Source organism: Nomascus leucogenys, chromosome 22a (genome assembly GCF_006542625.1).
Source record: "Nomascus leucogenys isolate Asia chromosome 22a, Asia_NLE_v1, whole genome shotgun sequence".
NCBI lineage: Eukaryota > Metazoa > Chordata > Mammalia > Primates > Hylobatidae > Nomascus > Nomascus leucogenys.
In genome coordinates this window covers 129,917,193-129,943,550 of record NC_044402.1, presented here as the reverse complement: position 1 = coordinate 129,943,550, position 26,358 = coordinate 129,917,193, and the positions used below count along the sequence as shown (strand labels likewise).

Sequence of the window (26,358 nt, the reverse complement as noted above, 5' to 3'; positions counted from 1 at the left end):
AAAACCAAAAAGGGAAATAGGTTTTTATGTTAGACTATTAGGCTTCATTTTAGTGCTAACCCTGATCAATTGGTTGTTAGGAAATGTTGAGAAGGGTGTGTTTAGCGGGAAAGACAGACACTTACTAGTGATGTTTTCTCTATCAGTTTTCTATTATTACCTAACAAACCACCCAAAACTTAAGGGATAAAACCCAACCTTGTTATGTATTCACGATTCTGTGGGTCAGCAGTTGGCAGGTCTCAGCTGGGTGGTTCTTCCGCTGGTGGGACCCACATGAGATCACCCATGTGGCTGCTGTCGTGTAGTGGCTTGAGCTGGGTGTTATGAGATGAGCTTACTCACATGTCTGGCTGTGGATGCTAACTCATGGCCTGACCTCCCTCTGTGTGGTTCTCATCTTAAGGAGTCTAGTCCAGGCTCCTTCATAGGATGACTTATGTTCCAGAAGGGTGAGAGCAGAAGCTGCAAAGTGTTTTGTGGCCCAAGCTCAGAAGTTCCACAGTGTCACATCTACTGCATTTTATTGGTCAAGTATGCCACAAGTCCAGCAGAGATTCAAGGGTGTGGACAGATTGCATCTCATGATGAGAGAAATGGGCAAGTTACAGTGCAAATGGGCATGACTTCCTGGGGGAGGGGAGATTTTTGTGGCCATCTTTGAAAATAATCTATCACGCGTCTAAAGTTCGTGAGGATATGAGGAGTCAAGAGTAGGAGAGTCACAACACACGAATGAGCCAATCCTACCCTGTTAAGGGTCATCTTAACAACCCAATAAATTCCTATCACTCTGTAGGGACAAAAGCCAGTGGTTCCATCACTACTGGGAGGTTTAAATGGTCGAATGAATTTTCAGACTTTTTTATATTGCTCATTTACATATAGCTGTTTTGGTGATTTTGAAATAAGGTTAGTGATACCATAACAAGAGCTTTTTAATGATAATTCTGCTAAATACACAACCATAATAAATTTTGCTGTCATCTGCTTAAGTTAGAATTGTAAGTGGGCCAGCTGTGGCGGCTCATACCTGTAATGCTAGCATTCTGGGAGGCCAAGGCAAGTGAATCACTTTAGCCCAGGAGTTTGAGACCAGCCTGGGAAACACAGCGATACTTTATCTCTATAAATTTTTGTTTTTTAATTAGCTGGGTGTGGTGGCATAAACCTGTAGTCCCAGCTATTCAGGAGGCTGAGGTGGAAGGATTGTTTTGAGTCTGGGAGGTCGAGGTTGCAGTGAGCCGAGATCCCGCCACTGCACTCCAGCCTGGGCGACAGCGTGAGACCCCATTTCAAAAAAGAAAAAAGTGAAAAAAGAAAAAAGAATCGTAAGTGAGCTTGAATATCCTTTGTCATTTTTATTTGAGAATCTAAAGCAAATAATTGAAACCCACAAATATGCCAAATGGAAATAGTGTAACCACAGGAAGCATGGGCCGCTTTGTGAGAATTGGATCATTCCAATAATAAAAAGAGAAAGAAACATAATGGGGATGAAAACGAATGTTTCCCACACACCTACCATGTGCCAGGCATGCTGCACATATTAATTCATTCACTCCTCCCAAAAATCCTAAGTATTAAGTAATACTATCACCCATTTTATAGAAGAGAAATCTATAAGAGGTTCGGCAAGGCAAATGACTTGTGAAAAGCTGATACCTGGGTAGACAGTTCGAAGGCCAGGATTCAACCTGAGTCTTCCACTTGTCCTAGCTCCTTTCCAATATTTACTGAGATTGATACATATTTTATCCATATATTCAAATTATATACATTTTATCCTACTTTAAAAACCATAATTGTATCATTTTCAGTTGCAACACAACTTTATAATTTTCCTTTTAAATGGTGCATAATATTTTAATATTTCTTTGATACGCTGGACCATAGTTTCATTCACCATTACTCTGACTTGGACATTGAGGTTGCTTATGCTAGGGCTCAGAACCGTGAACTAGATCAAATCTGGCTTAACACAATTTCTAGGGATGCTGTAATTATTTTTCTGAACCAAATGTGTGAATAACGCATCTGCGCCTTGTCGAGCTTTTTTGATTTCTGTCATTTTCCTTCAAATGGTATTTATTAACAAGATTAGACCTGTTTTGGTAATCGCAGGAGACTAAGCATATGAAATTAGGCACACATTTACGTGCCTAATATTTCTACTCATTGCACCAAAACACCTTCTGCTCATTTTAAGGGTGGTTTCTTGCTCAGAACAAACCTGTTTACATCGTAAGACAGCATTTTCAGATTCACCAGGAAGGATGAGGTTCCAATGCCATAGAACAGAGCTGGGAGAGATTGGCATGCAGGTCTCATCTCTAGCCAGCAGATGTCTCTATTTCATTCACCCTTCATTGCAGGCTCCTCCTGAATGAGAAGACTTGGGAGCAAAATCTGAGTGGGAGGTTGTCCCATCCTTTTGTCACCTCCCACAAGCCTGCAATTGCCCCTCCTCCACCCCTCCCCTAGCTTCCTGATTCGTGGCATAAAGGTAATTGAAACAGGAGTGCCATTTGAGTTTAAATACATTCTTTACCAAATCTGTTTGCAAAGTGGGAACGGTAACTGAAAGCAATCTTTACAGAGCCAAAGCTTTTTCTCTTTAAATAGCATCATACTCCGTACTAAAAGCTGTATTACTGAGTCATAACAATTAATTACGTTCGGAGGTGAGAAGACAGGATTTAACGCTCTAATGCGATTTGAATTTAGGCCTTTATCTCATTCCACTGCTATTTAAAACAAAATCACTTTTCCACGGAAGCATCTGCAACTAAGGATGGTTTCTGAGCTTAAGTCTGAAGACATCCCTGGCAACTGACTATTCCTGTTTTAGCTTCCTGGGGGGGTTGGGGGATGGGGTTTATATGCATGTCTGGATTTTCTAGATTTTTGTAATGAAATGCATTTCTTTCTACTTTGGGATTTGATAAAAGAGAACTAGGGGCTGGGAAGGTCATGAGGAATTTTGTAGGCGTGGAGGTGTGCAGGAGGAGTTACTGGAAAAGCAAACAGAGACCATATCACCAAGCATGTGAGGCACATGTCCGTGCAGGGCTGACATGCAAACACCTCATGAAAAAAGATTTATTAATAAGTTCAGTGCAAGTAGCAGGAACTGGAGAAGGAGCTGAGAAGGTTCAGGTGGTTATCAGGCAGGAGTGGGAGGGTCTTGTGGATATCCAGGGAGACAGAGACAAGCTCTTCAGAGGCAGCTCTGTGGCTTTGCCAGAGGCAAAGGTTCTCCTAGAGGCACTGAGGGTTCTGGGCTTGCCAAGGCTGGTGGCACCAACACAGCAACCGCGGGATCCAGAAGGATCTGCCTGGAATCCTGGATCTGAGTCGCCATTGTGACTCCCCACAGTGTGACTCTGTGAACCCTGTGCTCCCCAAGCCTTGGGAGATAGGGGCTTCTGTCCCACAGAGAGTTGCTGCGAGGGTCCGATGAGCTGAGAGTTAGATTCTGGAGTGGTTCCATATCTGGAAATCACTGTAGTCACGCAGAACAAGGAAAATGGACAGATCCTCCTTCCAGACATGGAGTTGTGGATTTTGACATTGCATGGGTAGCTCAGGGCCCAAGCTGTGCAGCTTTCTCAGTATGAAATGCCTCTTTCACACCCCTCTGCTCTGAGGACCCTGCCTTGTAGGAGCCTAGGGCTCCCCACAAACATCGTGTTTTCTCTGCTGCTCTCTTTAGTCATGCTATGTCGTGAGTTCTTCCCACCGTGTTCTCCTCTCCCGCTCTTCATCAGCTCCAGAATCAGCTTAGTATCCCTGACTTGCCAAGTGCCTTTAACCCCCAGCCCCAGACGGATGCTCTTTCTACTGGGTTTCCATGGTCAGTTAGAGGCACAGGGCCAGATCTCCTGCCCTGAGGTCATCTGACTGTGCACTCTCTAAGCCACTCACTGGCTGTGTGACCTGGACGAGTTACCTAAACCTTATAAGCCTCATTTGTTTGATCCACATGGTGAAAATATTAATAGTTATTTTGCCGAGTTGTCAAGAGAATGGGAAGGGCTGGCCTGTTTAGGACAGGAAGTCATCTCATGGTGGCCAGCACTAGCCGGGGTGCCTCCAGGCCTGTGAGCCCAGAGCGGCTTTCCCTTGGGTTCTCAGAGCCTCCTGCTGCACCTGGCAGATCTCAGGATGAGTTAGTGATGCGGGAGTCTGCATGGCCCTCCTCACCCCTGTATAGGTTAGAGGTCGAGTCCTCTCTGAACGGGTCCGGGCAAGGATCAGACCACACCGGTCGCGGTCAAGAGATCTTTATTGGAAGTATCGAGCGGAGAAGCAAGAGAAGAGAGAGAGAGAGAGAGAGAGCTGCTGGTGTGCTGGGTTTTATATCCCTTGGGCCTACATGGGGCGGGCCCAAGGGAAGGCAGGAGATGCTTCTTTCTGATTGGCCCTCCTTTGGCGGGTTCAGACAGTGCCCGGTCAAGAAGGGGAGAAGAACCCGGAACCGGCACCATTAAGGTACCCCTGTTGCCTAACACTCTCCCCATCATGAAGCATGGCCTCCTCATGGCCAATCCCTCTCATCTCTCAGGTCTTATTCCAGGCATTCCCCAGGGCCCTTGTCTAAGAAGCTCTCCTCTCCCCTTCTTCCCACATATGCCCTGTTTTATCACCACCCGACATAGCACCGGCTTGTTGATGTGTTTGCTCAGTCACGACTCTCTCTCCAAAGCAGAAGGTAAGCTCCAGAGAGAAACAACATTCTCTTGTCTTCAATTCTGCGTCGCTGCATCCTCAGAATCCAGCATAGGGGCTGGAGCCTAATAGATGCTCAGTTAACTGGAGTGGGAAGAATGAATGGAAGTGTCTCCCTAGCACAGCGCCAGGCACAGCACAGGCACTTCAGAGATCCCTGTTATATGGAAACCGGGGACCCCCGGGGCTACGGTTTCTTTATTTTAGTAAGTTCCCCCACCCCCGCCATCCCCGACCTCCCCGCCACCCCCACCACCCCTGGCTCCAGGCCCTTCCCCCCTCAGCCAGTCTGTCCCTTTTCCCAGACCCCAACCCAATGGGGGCTTCCTGCAGGGAAGGGCCGGCTGTTCTAGCCTCCCCATTCACCCCTCACTAGGATTTAGAGTCTGCGGCGCTGCACTCCCGCCCCGCGCGGCCCCTGGGCGCCCGCCCCGGGCATGCTCAGAGCGCGCAGGTCCGGGCGGCGGCGGCGGGGGAGGAGGGAGCGGCCGCCCCCGCCGCCGCCGCGCGCTCGCCGGGTCCGGGCGGAGCTGCGCAGTCCTCTCGCAGCTGCGCCAGGACAGCCGGCGCGCGGCCGTGCCCACAAGTTGCCGGCAGCTGAGCGCCGCGCCTCCTCCTGCTCGCAGCCCCCTACGCCCACCCGGCGGCGGTGGCCAGCGCCAGGACGCACATCCCGCGGACACCGACCCCAGATGTAAAGCGGGACCCCAGCCCCTCGCCCCCCGGCGCGATCGACAGTCTCGCCAGCGTCTCCTCTGCCAAAACCCAGGGCTGGAAGATGTGGCAGCCGGCCACTGAGCGCCTGCAGGTAAGGGGCACCCGGGAGGCCGGGAGGCAGGGAGCCAGCCTGGAGGAGGAGGTGCCCGGGCAGACGAACCTAGTTTTTGCTTCTGCCTACTTTAGGGGATTTGCCCAAACCATCTTGTAAGACGCATGGATGGCAACATGATGCTGTCGGTTTAACCCAGCACCAGGAACCAGGCAGGGGTATGGGGATGATGAAATTGATAAACGCACGGATTCAGGCGTTACAACTTTTGGCTTGGAGGTGCTTGTGTGCGTGTTGGTTGGTACATATAAGGTTGGACTTTCTGACTGGCAATTTAGATTGCATTCCACTGACACAATGTAGTGGTTTGGGGTTAGGATTTTTGAATCCAGATTTTTTTTTTTTTTTTTTTTTTTTGTGGTCTCCAGGAAAGACAGAACAAGTGGTATGTGAAAGCATCCATTTGCCAATATAATGTGGAAATATCAAGCTTGATTTGGCTTGGTCATGGTATGCTACTTATTTTATTTTTCCCTGTTCATTGGTTCTCTCCCTTTATCTTCCTTAAACCCAAGCTCCTTCAGATATCTAAGAATCAAAAGTAAGTTCAGCCAGGAATATTTATGTCTTGGGTTATCCCATCAAAAGTTCTTTACTGCTGTCTCCTGAAATGCCAGATTGCCTTGAATTGGGTTCTGGAAGCTGGGGATTTGCAGGGGAGATTGAAGAGAAAGAGGGACCTTTCCCAGAAGAACTCCTTCAGTGACACGTTGGGCCTTGGGATTGCCCTGGTTGCAAGATTTGAGGACTGCCTTTTGCTGGCAAATATTGTCAAGAGTCACGGCAGCTACTCTGCCAGATAAAATCCACTGAATCCTGCAGTTAAACTTTTGGAAAGCTTGGAGCCACATTGTTTCGTAGTAAACTTTGAAGAAGTATTTAACTGGTAAAATACAGCACCATTGGAGGCTGAGTGCGTCTGAAGACTTAGGACAGTAAGGCCAGGCCCTGGCTAGCTTGGAGGCTTCTCAATGAACATTTAAAGCCCCAAGCACAGTTTCTCAGATGCAGGGAGAGGCTAACCTTTGTCTAGGAGTCCTCATACAGAGGAATAACCTGCAGAGGGCATTGCATTTAGCAGAAACAGATGCCCCGCAGCTCCTTTCCAAATCTCCCTGGACCATGATTTGTGGGGAGTGTGTTCACTTTATCAGAGCCTGAGACACCAGACAAGTTCCCCAGGGTCTCCTCCGCAAGTAGAATAAACAAGAAAACCTGCATTTAGCCTTGCAGATGAGGAGGTGGATGACCAACCTCCTAACTCCCTCCTTGTCTTACTAAGAGAATATCAACACTGGGCTCTGAATGACTGGCAGAAGGTGATGTAAATGTATTTTGGCAGTGGCACCAGATACCAGTGGCACATTTGAAGTTCTCCTTCCATTAAAGGCGTAACTTCTATTCCAAAGGAGCAGAATGATCGAGGGGAGCTGGCAGGTTTCCTGTTCAAGTGCAGAGGGTAGCTTTTGGAAGTCCTCAGAGAGATGTGACCAAAGTTCCTTGAGGTGGCTTTTATGGCCTAATGATCTGTACCTCTGAAGAGTTTGTAGATTTTTTACTATTCAAGTTATTCCTACTGGCCTGTTTCACTTAGGGAATCCTGTGGGCTCTGGAGCATGTGACCCTTGGCAGGCGGGTGCTCTCACTTGCCTTCCCATAGAGATTGCTCCTCACTAGAAATGTCTCCCCCTTGTTTTGTGAAATGTGCACGTGTGCATTGTGGCGTGAGCCTGGTTTATTGCAGTTTGTGTTTGTGATGCGTTTATTTTATTTCAGGGTGTCATGTTGAAAGAACCTGGTTTTAGGCTTTTGAAAGCTCAGATAAACGGCTTATCACCAATAAGACCGAGTCACTGTTGGAAGGTCCTTACCGACAGGAGGCTCAACTTCATGCTCCCCAAATTTCAATGAGTCTCTTTTGAAAGTACATACATCTCAAGCCTTGAGATTAGAGAAGTGAGACAAATGCGGAAAATTTTTTTCATATCCGTGGCTTCCTCCCAAAGAGTTTTGCTTGACTGTTCTTGAAAACACATAATTTATATGTTTTTACTTTTGCCTCTGAGAGAGCTGTTGAGGATGAGACGGTGAGTGAGCTGCTTATCATATTTTATTTACATTCTTTGTGGTTATCTTTGTCACAATCTCTGTTTGCTGTCTGGTTTTTTTTTCCTTTTCTTTTCCTTTCACCATGATATAGAAACATGCCTGTCCGATTCCTCAGTGAGAGGCCACTTTGCCACTCCCAGACTCTGTGGCCACAGAGATAGCAGTGGATATCATGCTGGATAGCAAACTTGAGAATAAGCCCTGCTCTTTAATGATGTCTGAGCTCCGTGTGCCTTTCACAAATCTTTTTAAACCTTCTCATTCAACCTCATGAATGTTTTTCTCATTAATCTTTAGTACAAACATTCTAATTTAGATGAGCCAGAGTGAAGAAAATCCTTCAAGGAAACATTCCCAGAACTTCCTAATAGGACTAAGGAGGCAATTTATTTTATCAATACCTAGAATCAAAAGAGGGGATGGAAGAAAATAACTAGACCCTTTCTTGATGATATAGTTCATATTCGATGAGGCTGGTTTGAGAAGTCTGTGTCCCAGGGGAGTGTGATAGATCTTTGCGCAGACGAGTCACCCTCTAAACAGTGGACTTTCGAGTGTAGCGACTGGCTCCCTTGCTCAGGAAATGGCATCTTTGATCAGGTTTGATTATTATTATCATTACCCACACTTCTGTGTCCCCACAAAATGATGCTGATATTTTCTGATTTGAGGTTTAGCTGTTTGACCCAAATCCAGCACAGGCAAAGGGACCTATTGCCCCGAGCAGAGCTGCACTGGGTAATTTCTCATTCAGTCACACAAACCGAGGCAAATTCATCTGCTCCCTTGAATGTTAAAACTTCTGTTGCGTCCCACTCGAGCCCTCGCTGGGAGCTTCTGCCATTAAAAATATAATAGGATCAAAAGGGATGTGAAGATTTAATTTACCACCCTAACTTTTTACAGTGAATAAATATGAATTCTTCTCTTTTCACCTTCCTGTCTGCACAGCAGACTTTTTTTTTTTTTTTCTTGGAGGGATTGAGGAGAGTTATACATTTTTAAAGAAGCAGATTTGAAACAGACTCCTTTCAGAAAAGTAAAGGAGACTTTTCAGAACAAATAAAAACCCTATTGGTTTTTATGAAATAGAGATGAGATTACCTCTGGCCTTGAAATTTTAAAATTTGTACGGGTTTCTGGATTGACTTCATGATTAGTACGGCTCCCTTAGAAGTAACAAACCCATCCATGCAAGAGTGTGTCCCATCCATGGGAACAAGTATTTTCTCAGAGCAAATGTCTTCAGTGAGCTACCAGATGCGTTTTCTGGAGGCCTTGATAGGAGGAGAAAGATGAATCAAGACTGAGTTAGAAACGAAGGAGGTCAACACATCCTTAAAGGTCTTTGGTGTAGTTATTACTAGGACAGAGTGGAATGTAATAGACATATGAGTTCTAGCAGATTCTAACTGTGAAGTTTACATGTAACCACCTTCTCATGAGGCATTCTATAAAGGTTCCAATATAATCATCTAGCTGCCTTCACTGAGATTACCATTTCTCCATGGCAGATTCAGAAAAAACAGCTTTTTATTCACAAAGCTGGATTTGAGTTTTGCAGCCTGGGCAATTTTTTCTGTTCCATTACTTCCTTTTTCACCCTCATTGTGGCCAAGGTCTGTGTACTAGCACTTCCACAAGAGGGAGAAACACAGTGAAGAGTAGGGAGGACCCCAGATCCTGAAAAAGCTTTCTTTTGGTTTCTTCTGAAACTTTTGGCTGATGAAGTGGTTGAAGTTTACAGCTAAATACTATTTGGGGAGTTCAGGAGGCAAAGTCCTCCTCTGAGGATTATCTCACCCTTTCTCTGCCTTGTCCTATCTGGCAGATCTTGTCTTGACTTGGAGTGTGGATCGTTCTAGATTTTTCTTCTCTATGATGATGCCACTTTCACTTTTCCCCTCAGAAGTGAGACTGGAAAACCCTCTAAAACATCAACTGGAGACCATTAGCCCTGGCCCATCAGGCAGGGTGAAAACCCGCAAATCTGACACTTTTCCAGGCTGACCAAATTGACAAAAGGAACAAAGAATAAGAATGGGAAGATACTAGTAACCTGCTTTTGTGGTGCAGGCACTGTGTGTGGCACTGTGCTGAGGAGGTTTAGTTTAACTATCTGGCTCATTTGCATCCTGTAACCACTTTTATCCCCATTTTATAGAGAAGCTGAAGGCCAGAGAGTTGAAGTGATTTGGCCAGGGTTGAGCAGCTAGAAATGAACTGAGCTGGAGTTTGAACCAGACAGTTTGGCTCCAATCCTTACTTCTTAAGCACTTCACTATAGTGCAGAAGGATAAGATAGGCACAGTGCAATATACATGTTTGTGTTGTTGTTATTAATAAAATACAATTAGAGCAATGACTGTCTTGTGGGCTCAGAGAGGCTGCTGTCCTATTTCTTGTTGAAGCAGTGGGTTGACCAAAGGCTACTCTGTTTTTGGTGGCTCAAATCTTTGGTGGCACATAAGCTGCTGTCTCCTATTGAAGTTAAAATTCACAAGTGCCATTGAAGAGCTTTTCAGCTGAAGCACATAGCATTTATCCAAACTAGAGACCTTGAAAGCTGGTGATTAGGGTGGATTGCGTACACATTCATTCCAAGTTTAGACAAAAAAAAAAAAAAAAAAAATGGGGCGAAGGAGGGAGGAGGTTGGAGATTTTCAGAGCAGTTGCTTAGAAAAAAGCAACAGCTATTATTACAGAGGCACAGGTTTCTCACTAAACCCATTCTAGATTTTGTTGTTCTTTTCATCAATTGTAGTTGAGTAAGCACAAAACATCGGGCCCTATTGTTCATAAGGAAAACTTGGAGTCGTCATTAATCCGGGGCCTTAGCCTCCCTCAGGAATAAAATGCTATCTTACATCATTGAGTCTTTCTCCAAGTTTGTCAGCAGATCTCTACCAAGTGATTTGCAAAATCCTAGCCTGGGAAAAAACTCTGTGCCCGTTGCTTAAGCATGGCCTAATGGCTGTTGCGTGTTGACTGTACTGAGTTATCTTGGAGTGTTAGGCAACTTCTGCATTTTGTTTGATGTTCCAGATTAGGTCCCTCCCATACCCCTCCACACTGACCCCATTCTACCATGAAAATTAGCCCTGGAGGAGACTCTGGGAGAATCAGCCTTACAGCTTCAAGGGTACTGGAGATCAGACTGCCTTCCACAAGGTATTTTATTCTGTGAATAGCAGCAGTTCAGGGACTTGTTAGTGGTCAGCAAACAAAACTAGTCCAGAACACTCAATGACTGCAGTGTGCTTCTTTCAGCCCCATGGACACAAATTTAAACAGAGGCTTTATATAAGTAGAGCAAGAAGAAATAGTTGAGTCGTTTGTCAAAAGACCTCCTTAAAAAGTCTAGTGGAATTAGTCTACTGTCTTTTTGTGTTCACTTAAAAACAAAGTTGTGATACCTATTTAGCTGCTAATCAGTGATAAAGCATCAGTGTATTCACCAGGTCTAACCCTTGAGGCCAAGGAAAAGGAAGGTGTCAGGGAAAAGACACAGACTTGTTTGGTGACTTTGGCATATTTCAATGCTTCCAGCATCTCGACATGCTCTTCCACTTAATGCTGATGCCACGTGGATCAATAATCTGGCTGAGGTCTTCTTTCCCATGCCTGATGGCCCAGGATTCCTCTACCCTCTTATGTTTCAACCGAGTTCTTACTTTGATAAGGGAGGCTCCAGTAATGGCCTTCTTAGCCAGGTTGTTTCCTGAATAAGAAAACATTTGGGTAAAAAAAATAACGAAAAAAAAAGCATATCTGTCTCTTTATAAATAATTTTGACTTGATCGCTTACTAGCAATGTTTCAGTTTTGTAACTTCTCTGAGCTTTGCTTTCCCTATCTGTAAAATAGAGAGATGTGCTTTGCAGAGATTTTGGTATGTAGCGTATAGTAGGTGCTCAATAAACATAAGCACTTCTTAATGTTGTTATGGTTGGCCACTGTAGGAATCGAGTTTTGATTTTAGATCTGAGCTCCTGTCTTCTCTTCTGTCCATCTTTCTTGTCTGTCTACTACGTCCCAAGTACTATGCTGGGTGTGGGTGAAGGGTGAGAAGAAGGGCATAGTTGTAAACTTAGAGGACTCACAGTCCTATTCCTTATTGTTCAAAGTTGGGCTTAATATATATTTCCCAGTATGATTGTAACTTTCAGTGTTTGTGTTCATATGAAGAAGATCCCTAGCTAGCTCAGCTTTATAAGCCAGAACCAGTATGTTAATGACCTGCTCACTGTCCACTTGTCTCTGTCTCCTCACTTGGGGAAGCTCCTTTTATTCTCGATGTATAGGAAAGCGTGATGCACAGAATGCAATTGTCTTTACAGTTGGAGGCGAAGATGATGGAGGTTCACATATGATAGTGGGTGTTAGGGTATGGGTGAGCTGGGCTGGGGCTTGGGCCATATACCTTGTGGCCCTTGATCACTTGGGTCCCTATTTTAGAGAGGCCTGGGTGTGACTATCCTGAAAATGGTCTGAGTTGACATACCTCTTATATCTCCTTTAGTTTCTGCCAGGCAGTGGTCTCCAGGTCAGGATGAAGTGTTAGTTCTCTCATGTTATTAATGTAGTATGGGAAGTCATGCTGAAGTTGACTATTGGGAAATTTCGTGTATACTATTGAGTTGAGAGTCCACTGCTCCCAAAGAAATTTTAGATAAGTGAAGCCATTCTAGAAGCCATCAAATGCGTGTTTGCTCCCAACTGTCCACAGCTAGAAGGTTATATAGCATGGCAAGTATTCTCAAACAGGGCACAGAGAAGGGGTGCTGTGGTCAGGGTCCCAGAAGCAACATTTCCTTCCACTCCAGCAGTGCTGCTAGCAGGTTGTCATTGAATCAGGGGTTATATTGGTGATTTTTACTTTTCCAGTGATGCTCATTTCCAAGTATGGAGAAAATCAAGAAATACCAGCTACCATTCATTGCAGGCTTATTTAGTAATAGTATCAGTAATAATAACAATAGCAGCCAACTTTTTCTTGGCATTTACTGTGTTCCCAGCACTGACCTGTCCTCCCAACAGCCTTCGGCAGTAGAGCTGGGGTTCATAGCCAGCAGACTGGTTGTAAGGTCTGCACTCCTAAGCACTGTGCCCCTTGTGTCATGGAGCAGACATTTTGTTTTATATGAAAAGCATATTTAATCCTTGAGAAAATTCTAAGGGACAGAGATTTTGTTGTCCCATTTTTCTGGATGATGTAGCAATTGTCCAGAGACTACAGATAACTTTTGCTTGAGTTCATTAACTACACATCTTCCATCTCACCGTTTTCTCTGCGGATGAAGACCCCAGCTTGTTCAGGCAGCAGATGGTCATACCTTGGCCTGAGGGTGGGTGTTCTAGCCCAGCCATGATAATAATCTCATACTGGTCCAAGGATTGTCAGAGACCAGTTTTTAACCAGTGGGATATGAGAGGATATCTACTAAAGATACTTTACCTTCATGAATAACAAATGAAGCTTCTTGGGGAAATAGCCTTTTCCCCCTTTTCTGTCTTCTTGCTGTCCTGAGCATAGATGTGATGTCTAGCATTGCAGTAGCCATATTGTGATTCTGCAACAATAAATGACAAGCCTTAAAACCAGTCTACTAAGAAGGCTACCATGATAAGATGGAAGGACTTGGATCAGTAAGCAGCACCTGAACCTACCTCCTAACCAAAAGTTATATGAGAAAAATGTGACCTGCTTTCATTTGTTTATGCCCATATGTGAATTGAGACTTCTGTTACATGTATCTTTGACATTCCTAACTGACACACCTACTAAGGGACCAAAATTCAGATTCAAACCCAAGCCTCCATATGTTATTCATTGTTGAAGGTTGAATTGTGTTCCCCCAAAATATGTGTTGAAGTCTTAACCCCTGGTACCTGTGAATGTAGCTTTATTTGGAAATAAGGTTTGTGCAGATGTAAGCAAGTTAAGATGAGGTCATATTGAATTAGGGTGAACCCTAGAGCCAATGACTAATGTCCTTATAAGGAGAGATTTGAAGACACAGAAGCGGCACAGAGAAGGCCATTGTGAAGATCAAGGCAGAAACTGGAGTTATGGCACCATAAGCCAAGGAATGCCAAGGATTGCTGGCAACCACCTGATGTTAGAAGAGTCGAGGACTTGTTCTTCTCCAGAGCCTTTGGATGGCATGTGGCCCCTGCCAACATTTACGTTTTGGACTTCCAGCCTCCCAAATGGTGAGAGATTAAATTTCTGTTGCTTTAAGCTACCCAGTTTATGGTTATTTGTTACAACAGTCCTGGGTAGCTACTACACCAGTGAAACCATATAGCCTCTTGACTATGTTTGGTCACTCTACTTCTGTGGTGTAGGTATCCCCAACTTTCACATACTGGGACAAAATGCATGTGTCTATAAGGAATCCTTTTTTTAATACCGAGTGAGAGTTTATCTACTGTGGATTGAAAAAAAAAAATGAAAACAGCAAACAACTAAGCTATTGCTTCTTTCTCCTTTATTTCCTTCTGGTGGACAACATCCTAGGAAAAGGCGGCAAACCTTGAGCGTAACATGTGCTGTGTTGCTCAGGGAACGTCCTCTGGAAAATATGGTACATGAGCTTCAGGCCTGAAGATGGTTCACTTTGGAGATGAAACTTATGGGCTGGAATGTGAAACACAGTCACTTTGAGGTGGACCTCAGTGAAACTTTTCCAAACAGGCTGAGACCAAGGGAAGACTAGTATTAAGGATTTTATCCTCAAAACAAACTAGGTTGTCAGAGTCCCTGTAGGCTCTCTGGATAGCAGCCTCTGTGATTTGCCTCTTCCTGACTAGGAAAACCTGTAAGCTGACAAAGAAATATATTTAAATTGACCTCCAGGTGAGCCTCATGGTATGTCAGGTTGATTATTTGTACCTGGTTTGGTGTTTTGTTTTGTTTTTTACTTGATAACTGTATAAATTATTTTAGTGAAGAGCCTATTCTTATTATGGAACTCACTTTGAAGACAAAAAAAAATGTCAGCCGTGTCATAATACTTATTTTCTTGGGCAAGCTTGTCTTTTTTTGATACAGCCAGGAAGGCACAAATGTTTCCAGCCCCTCTGAGATGAAGGCAGGGAGCCTGACCAACTGCAGTACCGCTCTGTCAGTGTCTCTTTCTGAGAGTGAAGAGTCATTCTGGTCTTAAAATGCTGTTTTGCTTTTCATTCTCTTCTCTAGAAGGAATATCCCCTGTGTCCATGGGAGCAGGAGGGGAATGGATAGTTACCAGGGGAAAGGAGCTGCATAATTGCTAGATCCATCCTAATCCTTTCATGACAAACCTTTCCTCAGAGTTGCTTTATAATTGTGGGTCTGAGAATAAATTCACAGATTCACCCACTGCATGCTTTGATGCTTTCACGTCAGGAATGGGCCTACTTTTCCTCAGGTGAGAGCAGAATCCTGCTGTACAAGCCACCTATAATGTGGGCAGTGGCAACTGCTGTTTCCTTTCTAAGTCTTCTGAGGTTGTTTCCTAGTAACTGAGCTGGAGGCTATGGGGCCTGGTCCTGGTGGTAGCTATTTTGCTTTTGGACATAAAATCTTGGTAGCTTAATGTATTCATTCCTAGGGCTGCAATAGCAAAGTACCACAAATCGGGTGGTACTGGTACTGTGGGTTGTCCCACAGTTCTGGAGGCTGGAAGTCTGAAATCAAGATGCTGGCAGGGTTAATTTGTCCTGAGGGCTGTGAGGGAGAGACAGCTCCTGGCTTTCTCCTAGCTGCTGGTAGTTTACTGGCAACCTTTGGCATTCCTTAGCTTGTGGCATTATCACTCCAGTATTCACGTGATGTTCTTCCTGTGTGCGTGTCTCTATGTCAAAATTTCCCCTGTTTATAAGGAAACCAGTTATATTGGGTTAGTGGCTGAGCCCACCTTACTGACCAAATAAAGTCACATTCTGAGGTATTACGTAAGGTTAGGATTTCAGCATGTACATTTTAGGGGGATACAATTCAATCTATAATAGTATAGAATTTTCTTTTGGGTATCTACCAGTCACCAAGATATTTATCCCTACTTGACCAGCCACCAAAAAAAAAAAAAAAAAAAAAAAGGCAATCAGAATTTTCTCTACATCTGCTCCATGTCATGTCTACTACTTTCTTGATTGTTAAAAATTACAAAATAATGTCTGCTTAGGGTAGCAAATCAGTCAGTTTAAAAGTATGTAAAGAAGTTAGTAATCTTGTGCCTTTTCCGATTCCCAATTCTACCCATGAAGGAAACCCATGGTTTCCTTCTATCTAGTGGTTATTTTTCCACATACTTTCCCCAGGCTTTTGCAAATGTATACGTATGTGTACACACATGTTTAGCTTTTCTCATAAATTTCAATTTTTTATATATATATATATACACACACACACACACATACATATATATATATATACATATATATGCAACTTTTTAAAAAATTCTACTTTGCAGTGTTTTATGGGTATCTTTTCTGGTCAATATATGTAGATCCAACTCATTCCTTTTAGTACCTGTGCAGAATTTTGTGGTGAAGCTGGACTGTAAGTTATTTACTCATTCCCCCATTCCCTCATGAGGGAGTATTTGGGTTGTGTTCATGTTCTGTTTTTTTTTTTTCCCTATAAATAATACTGCTATAAATTTTTGTGTATATCCTGACCTACTGGTGCCTGTATTTCTTTAGGCTGAACTGCCAAAATTGATATGGCTGAGTCAGAGTATACATGTTTTAAATTTCAGCAGCTGTCAATGAGGGCTTTTACTGAGAGTTATGCTTTTTGATCAGAAATATATATGATTTTGACAAAGGTGCAGAGAAGATAGTTCACTAGTGTTTTAGTCTGCTTGGGCTGCTATAACAAATTCCTTAGACTGAGTAGTTTAGAAACTACAGACATTTGTTTCTCATGGTTCTTAAAGCTGTAAGTCCAAGATCAAGATGCCAGCAGATTCAATGTCTGGGGAAGGCCTGTTTCTGATTCATAGAAATGGTGCCTTCATGCTGTGTCCTCATATAAGGTAAGGGCTGGATGAGCTCTCTTAGGCCTATATTTTGTCAGGGCACTAATCCCATTCGTGAAGGCTCCACTCCCATGACCTCCCCAAAGGTTTCATCTCCTCATACCATTACCTTGGGCATTAGGATTCTAACATATGAGTCTAGACCATAGCAACTGGAGAAAGGATAATAGTGTTTTCAACAAATGATGCTGGAACAATTGGATATTCATATACAAAATGACAGTGACAACATCAACAAACCCAGATACTTCAATCCATTCATCATGCCATTTACAAAAATTAACTCAAAATGGGTCATAAACCTAAATATAAAACTTAAAGTTGTAAAACTTCTAGACAAAAACAACAGAAAATCTTTGTGACTTTGTGTGTATCTGTGTAAACATTACTGCAATCAAGATGATGAACATATTCATTACATCCCAGAGTTTCTCTGGGTTGGGCAGAGATTCCTTAAAACAATGACAAAAATGCAATCGACAAAGAAAAGATTGGACTTTATCAAAATTAAAAACTTCTGCTCTTTAAAAGATATGGATAAAAGAATGAAAAGGTAAGATTCAGGCTGGGAGAAAATACTTGCATCTCATGTATGTATTAAAGGATTTAGATCTAGGATAAATAAACTGTCGAAACTCAATAATAAGAAAGAGAATCCAATTTTTAAAAACCAGGAAATGATTTGAACTAAGAAGGTCTATACATGGCCTGAAAAGATGTTCAGTGTCATTAATCATTAGGGAAATGTGAATTAAAATCATAATGAGGTATCACTACACAATTATTAGAACTACTGAAAAAAAAAAAAACTATGACCTTGCTAACTGTTGATGAGAATGTGGAAAAACAGGAACTTTCATATGCTACTGGTGGGAAGGTAAAATGATTTATTCAGATCAGTAGTTACCTGAGGATGGACTTGGAGGGAGGGGCCTGAAAGGGGATTGGGGTAAGTTTTGGGGGTGATGGATTTGTTCAACATCTTTTTTTTTTTTGAGATGGAGTCTCGCTTTGTCGCCCAGGCTGGAGTGCAGTGGCATGATCTTGGCTCACTGCAAGCTCCGCCTCCTGGGTTCACGCCATTCTTCTGCCTCAGCCTCCCGAGTAGCTGGGACTACAGGCGCCCGCCACTACGCCCGGATAATTTTTTGTATTTTTAGTAGAGACGGGGTTTCACCGTGTTAGCCAGGATCAACATCTTGATTATGTGATGGATTCATGGGTTTATACATACATTGAAAACAAATCAAATTGTGCAGCTTATTATATGTCAACTATATCTATACAGAGCTGTTAAAAATGTGTATGTGAAATCCTCATTATTTGCCAGGCATAGTGCTAGATGTTGGGAGAACTAAACAATATACTGTTTCTGTTCTCACTCCTGAGAATTCCCTGTCATTTTCATTTCCTTTTTACTGGAAATAAAAATCCTAACCCAGAATATAAATAATGAACTCTATAATTTTTCTTGGCATTCTCTTCTTTTAAAACATTTCTTCATTTAGTTCTTGAAATGACATTTTTCATCCATCTCAGTTTGCCTAGGGATCTTAGTCAAACTAGTGGTTGAGCAAGAGAACAAATCCAGACCAAAGGGTGGAAAGTTCACGTTGCCTTGTTGATTCTTCCTCATTCTGGATGGCCCTGTTTCTTGTTCATGCTCCCAGTTCATGCATTTTTCTCCTGTTTCTAGCATGTTGGTGTTCCAGCTGACTCTCTCATCTGGCTCAGTCCTCTGAGGCCTTTTCCAGCCCTGTATCGCAGTGCCTGGCTCCAGCCTCCATGGCCAGTAGACTCAGGAGATATTGCTGTTGAAAGGGTAAATTTCTGGGATGTGGCCCCTATGACTGGCTGGGCTGCCTTCTTGTTATTTTTCCTCCCGTGACAGAAAGCAAAGAGCAAATCCATCATGCAAAACCATTAGTGGGTCTTGATTCTAGTTTGTGGATTAAAGTAATGTGTGTAGCAGACGTAGGGTCTGGATTCTTGTGAGACAATTGTTTTTCTCAGGAATATGGCAACTGAAAACTAGACAGGATGGAATAACTTCACTAGTGGCAATTGACCCTCAGTAAAATGCTAATGAGAAACATTCACAAAATGACTTTAACCTAGTAGTTTAAAAACATTTTGCCCCTCAAGGAGGAAAATTTGAGACATTCAACTCAACCTCTTTTAAGGTCAAGGGTAAGGAATATAAGACTTTGTTCAATAAATATGTAAGGAAACGATGTGGCATATTGTCTAGTCTGGGGCCCTGTCGAGGTGATGAATGCATTGTAAATTAACTGGAACAGCAGGCATAAACCGAGAGTCCCCTGTCAACCTGTATGTGTGGTTATCCTGAAACAGCAAGTAAAATACTGTACTCTGCTTCTAACTCTGTTTTGAAGGTGAAGGAAAGAAATGAAATACATTGAAGTGAGGGACATCACGTGGACAAGAAAGCCAGGAAGAGGGGACAGGAGAGTCAGAGGGGCAAAGGATGTGCACACAAAGAAAGAGAGAGACATGGCAGGCTAGAGGAAGTCACACGAGCAGTTGGCACTGTCCCCGGCACATGAGTGCTCCACCATAATTATCTATAAGCTGTTGAATGCAGTTGTTGGATACTAATACGTTATCACTTGGAGCCAAGACATCACACGCTCACCCTGCTCAGGCGTTGAATGCTTTGGTGGATTGTCTGACTCAATTGGAAAAACAATGCCCTTTAGAGGAAGAGCTTGGACACTTTGAGGGATCATAAAAGCAGATCTAAAGCCACAGGGGTGAGCAGTTTGGGGGAAATGGGGATAATGATAATATTTCTTTAGGTTACAAGTCAGGCCACTTGTAACCCATTCAGACTGTTAAACAGTGGAAAGACCATCGGTTTTTAAATTAGGCACCCATAGATACAAATCTTGGCTGCTTCACTTATTAGGAGTTATTTCAGGGCCTCTGATATGTATTTTGTATTTGTATTTTCTCAACTTAAAAATAAGGACAATATTATAACACTTAGCTCCTGGTTGCCGTGAATGTTAATTGAGATATGGACTACAAAGAGCGTAGCTTAGTATCTGGCACATCTTTGGGAGTCAGTTAAATACTAATGTCTTCCCCTATTTCAGATCCAAAGGTACCCTATGAATAAAAGCATAGAACTTTACAGCCATGTGAATAATAGAGGTTTGCTGTTTCCCAAAGTGTGTTCCATGAATTCAGTGAGTTGCTCATAAGTCTTGCCACAGAAGTTTCGGTCTTTAAATAATTTGGGGAAGCCTTAGATGAAACAAAGGCAGGCTGATTACTTAGTGCAAGACTTCTTGTAGCATTTAAGATGCCAGTGTCCTGGGAGTTTCCAAGTGAAGGAAGAAGACAGCTTTAGCTCCTTTGTAAAGAAGCATTCCATTGTCCAGGGTGCTTCAATACTTGAACTCCTTTAGGTTAACAAACTGTGGGCCCGAGATTTGGCTCTAGCTTGCAGAAATATTTCCTTCGGCTCCTTCAATATATAAAATCTTTACAAATTTGTTTCCAGAATTTGAAAATTAGAGGAATTTATAAGAAAATCTGGACTTCTTAATTCTTTCGAAAAATGTCAGATCATGGAGGGCTTGAATTTTCAAATAGCGACCACTGAGCAGCTGCTGTTCCATCTGGATGGGATGTGGCCTCCAGCTGGTTCTGAGCTTTCCTTGGTGCATCTCACTGAGTCACCCAGCTTGCTGAGCCCTGTGGATACTTGAATTGGGGACACCAATCTAGTTCAGCTCCTTCATTTGGCCAATGTAAAAGCTGCCTCTCAAGTTCACCTTGTGTTGGAATCAGAACCAGGTCCTTGGTCTTCTGACTCTTAAAGGCCAAGGTGGTAACCAATTTTACTTGTTTAGCACCATTCATTGCTCTCCAAGCACAGCTCTGGCAGCCCACCTTCAGGTGCATGGAGGCCAACTTCTGTCCCCTCTCTTTTGAGAGCTGTGCGATGGAGTTTTCGTGATTGGAGTGGGGAGCCGTGGTCATTGCTTGTCTCCTGGGCAAACCAATGCATAGGAACTAGAAGTGTTGGGGCTTATCCTATTTTCTAATCTAGAGCATCTGGGAGGGGTTCCAGGCACAAGTGGGAGGCTTCTTCTACTTTTAACTAAATGCAGATCACTGTTTCCTACATATCCCACGCCAGGCAACCAAAACTTCTCACTGTTATGATATTGGCTTATTTTGGGGATTTTTACTGCCAAACATTGGAAGAGATTACTTCCAAAAATGGAGGGCATGTAGAGGGTGGAGAATAATTTTTTAATTTAATGGATTTCAACATATTCCTCACAGATTATCAGCCAATGGAAGAACCATTCAAATGCCGTTTCAGAAAACCCAAACTGAAAAACATCCATAATGGTGGTAATACCTCTCTATTTAGAGAATCCCCGTTTCCATCAAAAAACACTCAAAAGCACTTTGCAGACATTTTACTGGTCATCTTGGGAGCAAACCTACTGCTGCTTTCATTTACTTTGCCAGGTGTGGAAGCCGTCTACTTAATGCTACCCATTTCCTGCAGTTACAGGATTCTGATGATTTTTAGCATGAAAAGTACTTGGAATCGACTCACACAGTGGCTTGAGCTATAAAGCAATGAATTAGATCTCCCACCCTCAACCCATCCACTTGATTCACGAAAGCATGGATGCTGTGTGCATCCCAGTCGCTGAGATGTCCATCATCCACCTGAGTTGGATGAGGCTGTCTATTATAGACTTGAGACAGTTGTCTATTGCTCTCCATTCGACCCCCTTCCCGTAAAAAGTGAACTCTGTTGATAACTATTTGAAAAAATATTGCACACTCTAATCATATTGAGATTTAGTGTGCATACTCTGTCTCATCTAATCTGTTTTTCCTATAGCACCTTTTAAAACTAGAAATTCATCTGAAATAGTTTCTGCTGCAGAAGCTTATTATTTCTGCAGTAGCAGAAAATGAAAAGGATGGTGCTGCCCACAGAATATAAAAGTCCTGGCCAAACTACAAACTCAGAAAACACAGATATACATTAACCCCTGTATAGTTCTGAAAAGGTTGGCTTTTGGTTAGAAAGGGAAAAAAATTCACATGCTTTTGAAGTACTTGTCAATAAAAGAGAAACATATCATTTAAACATTAAAACATATCATTTAAACATAAAACCCCTTGAACACCAGTCATATAAGAAAGGAGGAATTTAGTTGTGCCTGAAAACCTATACTAGAGTTATAACCAAGGTCATAACTCAGCCTAAAACTTTTAGGTCTGAGCTTCCTAGCAGCCCAAGGAAAAAGAGAAACATGATTAGTTACTTAACCTTCATGGCCTAATAGAAGAATGTATATTGGCTCATCTGGAGCCCTGACGTTTTTCTAACTTGAAGCCCCTGGAATTTATCATGTGGTTCTTTATATGGGACATTGTAATGCAGACTTGGGTAATAGTATTAGTTGTAGTTTTTGCCAAAGTTGTCCCTGGAAGTTGAAAAAATAAACAGTTCAATAGGAATGCTAAGACTGTTTATGTAGAAGCAGAAGTGGACATCTGTGTTTTTTTGTTTTTGTTTTTTTGTTCAGCTTCATTTCCCATCTTCTGGTAACAACACCCTGATTTTGCTTTGGGGAACTATTCTATCCCTCTTCAGTAGGGAGAATCCATTCAATTTTGGAGGGTTTCTTTTTTTTTTGTGGTTGTTCTTAATGAATGTGCCTTTCTTTAGCCACGGGGACTATGTGTGACCCAAACTAGATTGATTAGACATTTTCTCCCGGGAGTTGGAATCCTCAGCAGGGTGACAAAAAGACAAAGTAGTGAGAGCTGATAATGCTGGCAACCATTTCCGAAGAGGGTCTGTCATCCTGCTGCCTAGACCCTGATAGTGGCTCTATCCCTCTCCTTTCTGAGCTAGATCCTCTCCCTCTCCTTTCAATTCAGTGTTACTCCAATATTTTTTCTTTCTGCTTAAGTCAGCTAGAGTTGGTGTCTATTGCTTGCAACCATAGAACCGAATGATATACAGGTAACATTTCCCTTGAACCAATTGATATTCAGTCTTCAAATTCTATTTCACAAAAGGTGATATGTGGGGCAGAGCATATGTCTGGGGAAAAGTGAAGGGGCCACCTTTGAAAGCTCTCTAAAATACCAGAAACCCATGGACGCACAGTGTCCTTGTATATGGTACCCTTCTGTGTAAAAACTGTGCATGCTTAACTGGGGGATGGAGAAAGGGCGCAATTTTTTTTTTTGCTTGGAATTTCTCTTAAGCACATACCCTTATTTTATTAAGTGACTTTGAATGAAGATAATCCTCATTTTACCATAGTACTGGCCCACAGCTTCCGGGTTCTGGCCCATCTTTGGAGAAAGGTTTTTTGGTCCTTGTTGTTTATAAGGGTGTAGTCCTGCTATTGGCATCTCCTATAAATCTTAAGATTTTTATAACTTGGATGTCACTCTCACCTTCCTGCCAAATTGCTGCACTGAAAAAGCAGAGTGTCATTTTAAGTAATGATGCTTTTACTGCATCCAAAACAAATAAAGTAATTTTGGTACACATTATGAAACAAATCCCTCTTATCTCTGAGCCTAGAGTGGAAATAGTGTCCGGGATGCAAATAGCTGCTTTGGCCAAAATAGTCAAAGAAGACATGGCCTTAGTCTGTCTGAGCTTCATTTCTTAAGAAACATTTGTAGTTGCTGGTTAAAAATGTGAATGGCTTTGTAAGTTCACTCTAGGACAGTGTGGATTCTTTAGCCCAGAAAGTTAAATACCTCCAACTTTGGCAGTCCTGACCTTCCGGGTAGAGAATGCGGTTCCCCAGTTTTCAAGACCTGCTTTGCTACTTTGATTTAACACAAGGCAGAAATCTTCAAAACAAAGCCCTCTGGATCCAGGAAAGTTCGTCTGGCATTAGTTAGCTTGGCACCCCCTACCCCCTTCCCCACCCACCTCCTTGTCTTTTCTCTAGGAACTTGATGCTTTGTAGGAAATGAATGGCTTTGCAAAAGTGCAAATTTGGGGAAGTGTTGTACAACCAAAGAAATTCAAATTAGTATTCCCCTTGTGGAAATCTTCTTGGAGAAATTATATTTAAATATTCAGGTATAGAGTACAGCCAATATCTGTTTTAGGAAGTTGACAGACTGAGTGATACAGCTCTGGGGTTTTCTGGAAGTAAGGCAGTCTAGGGAAAGAAGAATACAGAGTTTAAAAAACCTCTAATTTATGTCTCCTCTCTACTGTGTTAATGGTAAATAGCTCAGGCTCAATGCTGATCTCTTTACTCCTTGGCCCAGAGAATTGGCATTTTTCTTCATAATGTAATTCAATGCCCTTGCTGAACAGGAGCTGGCCCATGAGATATGTATTTGCTCTTAACTGGAAAGGATGTGTGCTGGCACGTCCTAGGAGTAGGCAAGCAGTCGATGAAACTTAGAGGGACCCTTTTGGAAATCAAAATTAATTTGCATTTACAGGGATCCCAACTTTGCAAGTAAGGTGGAATTGCTCTGTTATTTGTGACCACATCTGTGTTTTCTGCCCCCGACTTAAAAAACAAAAACAAAAACAACTTTCTTCCTTTCTTGCTTCTCTCTTCCTCCTTTCCCTATAATTAATGGGAGTGAAGTTCTTTCCATTCCTGATTTCTTTGAACTCTCTTGCTAACTGCTGAGCCTTTTAGACTTTTTTTTATGGCTTTCCCAAGGGGCCATCACCACCTCTCCTTTCTTCCATCTTCCTTTTTCAGTGGCTGTAAGCTCTTGGTGGGCTGGAAGACACAAATGAATTGGACAAAAACAAATTTGGCTGTTGCTTCAAAGCCATTGCTTTCTTTGTGTGTTTTTTCTTCCTTTCTTTTTTTAAACTTTTCTTTTTTTTTTTAGCTTATAGTTAAGAGGGCATTATCTTTGCATTAGATGGCCATCAAAACTTATTTATTGGGTTATAGATGAAGAGAACGAATGGACTTATTTTGATCCAAGGACTGGAAGAAATGGACATATTGTTGATTTCTTGTAAAATGCACTGAATGTCTACCTCAGAACTTTAGCAGATGCCTGCTTTTGCTAATTTAAGGAACTGATGCTGTTTGTCTTTTTAATTCTACGTAGGAAATTTAATTTTGATTTGAAGCTTTTAATGCCTAATGGTAAATATGAAAATGTGTGATAGAGCAAATTATTTTTCATCTCTTGCATTTCTTCATGTATCTCACACTCAGGGGAATTTTTATGTAGCATAACGGTTTCATAAGTGTTAACATTTAAGAAAATTTTCACATTATAAATATGAGCAGAAGCCTGCTTTAGAAATTGGAAACTATGGCCAAAATGAAAGGCAAAGTCATGGCTATGTTAAAACTCACATCTTTGGGGGTTCTGGGTGGTATACTGACAGTGGAATAGACTCAGATACGGTGCTTTTAGTATTGATTAGTAATTCTTGACCAACGGATCTTGGAACTCAAGAGGGCCATGGAATTATTTCCAGGCCACTGTTAACTTTTTGTGCATTCTACATTTCCTATACACTGAAAAAAAAATACAGTACCTTGCAAATATGTCAATTACTTTTCAACTCCTGTGTGCTTTATTAGAAGAAATACTTATTTGAAATCATTATTGATTCACAGTGGCTTTTGGACTTTAAGCACATTTTCAATCATTGAGCATCAAAGTACTCTGTGTGGGTCAGCAACGTTTTGGATTTAAAAAGGATAGTGATACTTGAAAGATTTGGGCACTCTTGAATTGATTGATGCAGATTACGGTAGGGTAAAAGTACACTGACTGTGATTTGGATTTGTCACAGTGCTTCTCCTTGTGTTCATTTCCCATAGTCTTTACTTTCAGCAAATGTTGACTGATCTTTTATTTTTGAGTGAGGAGCCAAATTGAGTTTTAAGGTGGGTATAAAGAAGAGGTCCCTGTGCTCAAGAAGGTTTCAGTCAGTTAAATGCCAGGTAGATCCATGTTACTACAGGGGAAACTTCCATCCTAAGACGCTGTAAAGGGCAAAGATGAGGGTCTTCATCGTCACTGGGTTTTTATTAGGTAAACAAAAGCTTCCCCTCGAGTCCTACCCAGAAGGATACTAACACCTCAGGGATGAGAACTGTGACATGTGCCCAAATATTTGCTTGGGAAAGAAAATGTTTTAACTGGGCACTTTTTTTGCCCCCAACCAAACTGGAGTTCTGTCAATAAGGAAAACAAGAAAATTGGCAGCATCATGACAGCCATCTCTACCACAGGTGCTGAGTTTAAAATAACAGCAGATATGGAAGATGCAATATCCCCAGATGCTGTGAGCTTTTTTATTTGCTGTAGAACCTTTGTGCTTTTTTTCCTGTGGTTTGGTGTAGTAATGTTGAAAGCAACACAGTCCTCTGATTTGAACAGTCAGTTGATACTGGGTCTGATATAGTATCAGATGGTTTTCTAGCCCATCTTTAAATAAAAGCATTTTGTCCAATGGCATGTGTTGAAAACTGCCAAGAGTCCTAAGAAGGAAAGACTCATTTTTGTGATTAAAAAAATTGCATCTGAGTACTCAGAAGTTGGGAATTTTTGTGTTTGTTTGGACAGATGCTGTTTGGATAATTTTCTATTTGGGAAAATATCATTTGGTTTATACCTTCTT

General features: G+C 42.3%; 1 protein-coding gene across 1 annotated transcript in view; it reads left to right on the top strand.

The window, feature by feature from the left end:
• Positions 1-5,211: 5,211 nt before the first annotated feature.
• Positions 5,212-26,358, top strand: part of PID1 (phosphotyrosine interaction domain containing 1) — a 256,385-nt gene continuing 235,238 nt past the window's right edge. The window contains exon 1 of the mRNA XM_030803060.1: positions 5,212-5,539. Coding sequence (XP_030658920.1) covers positions 5,510-5,539 — 30 coding nt within the window. The 5' untranslated portion in view covers positions 5,212-5,509. The remainder of the gene's footprint in view (positions 5,540-26,358) is intronic.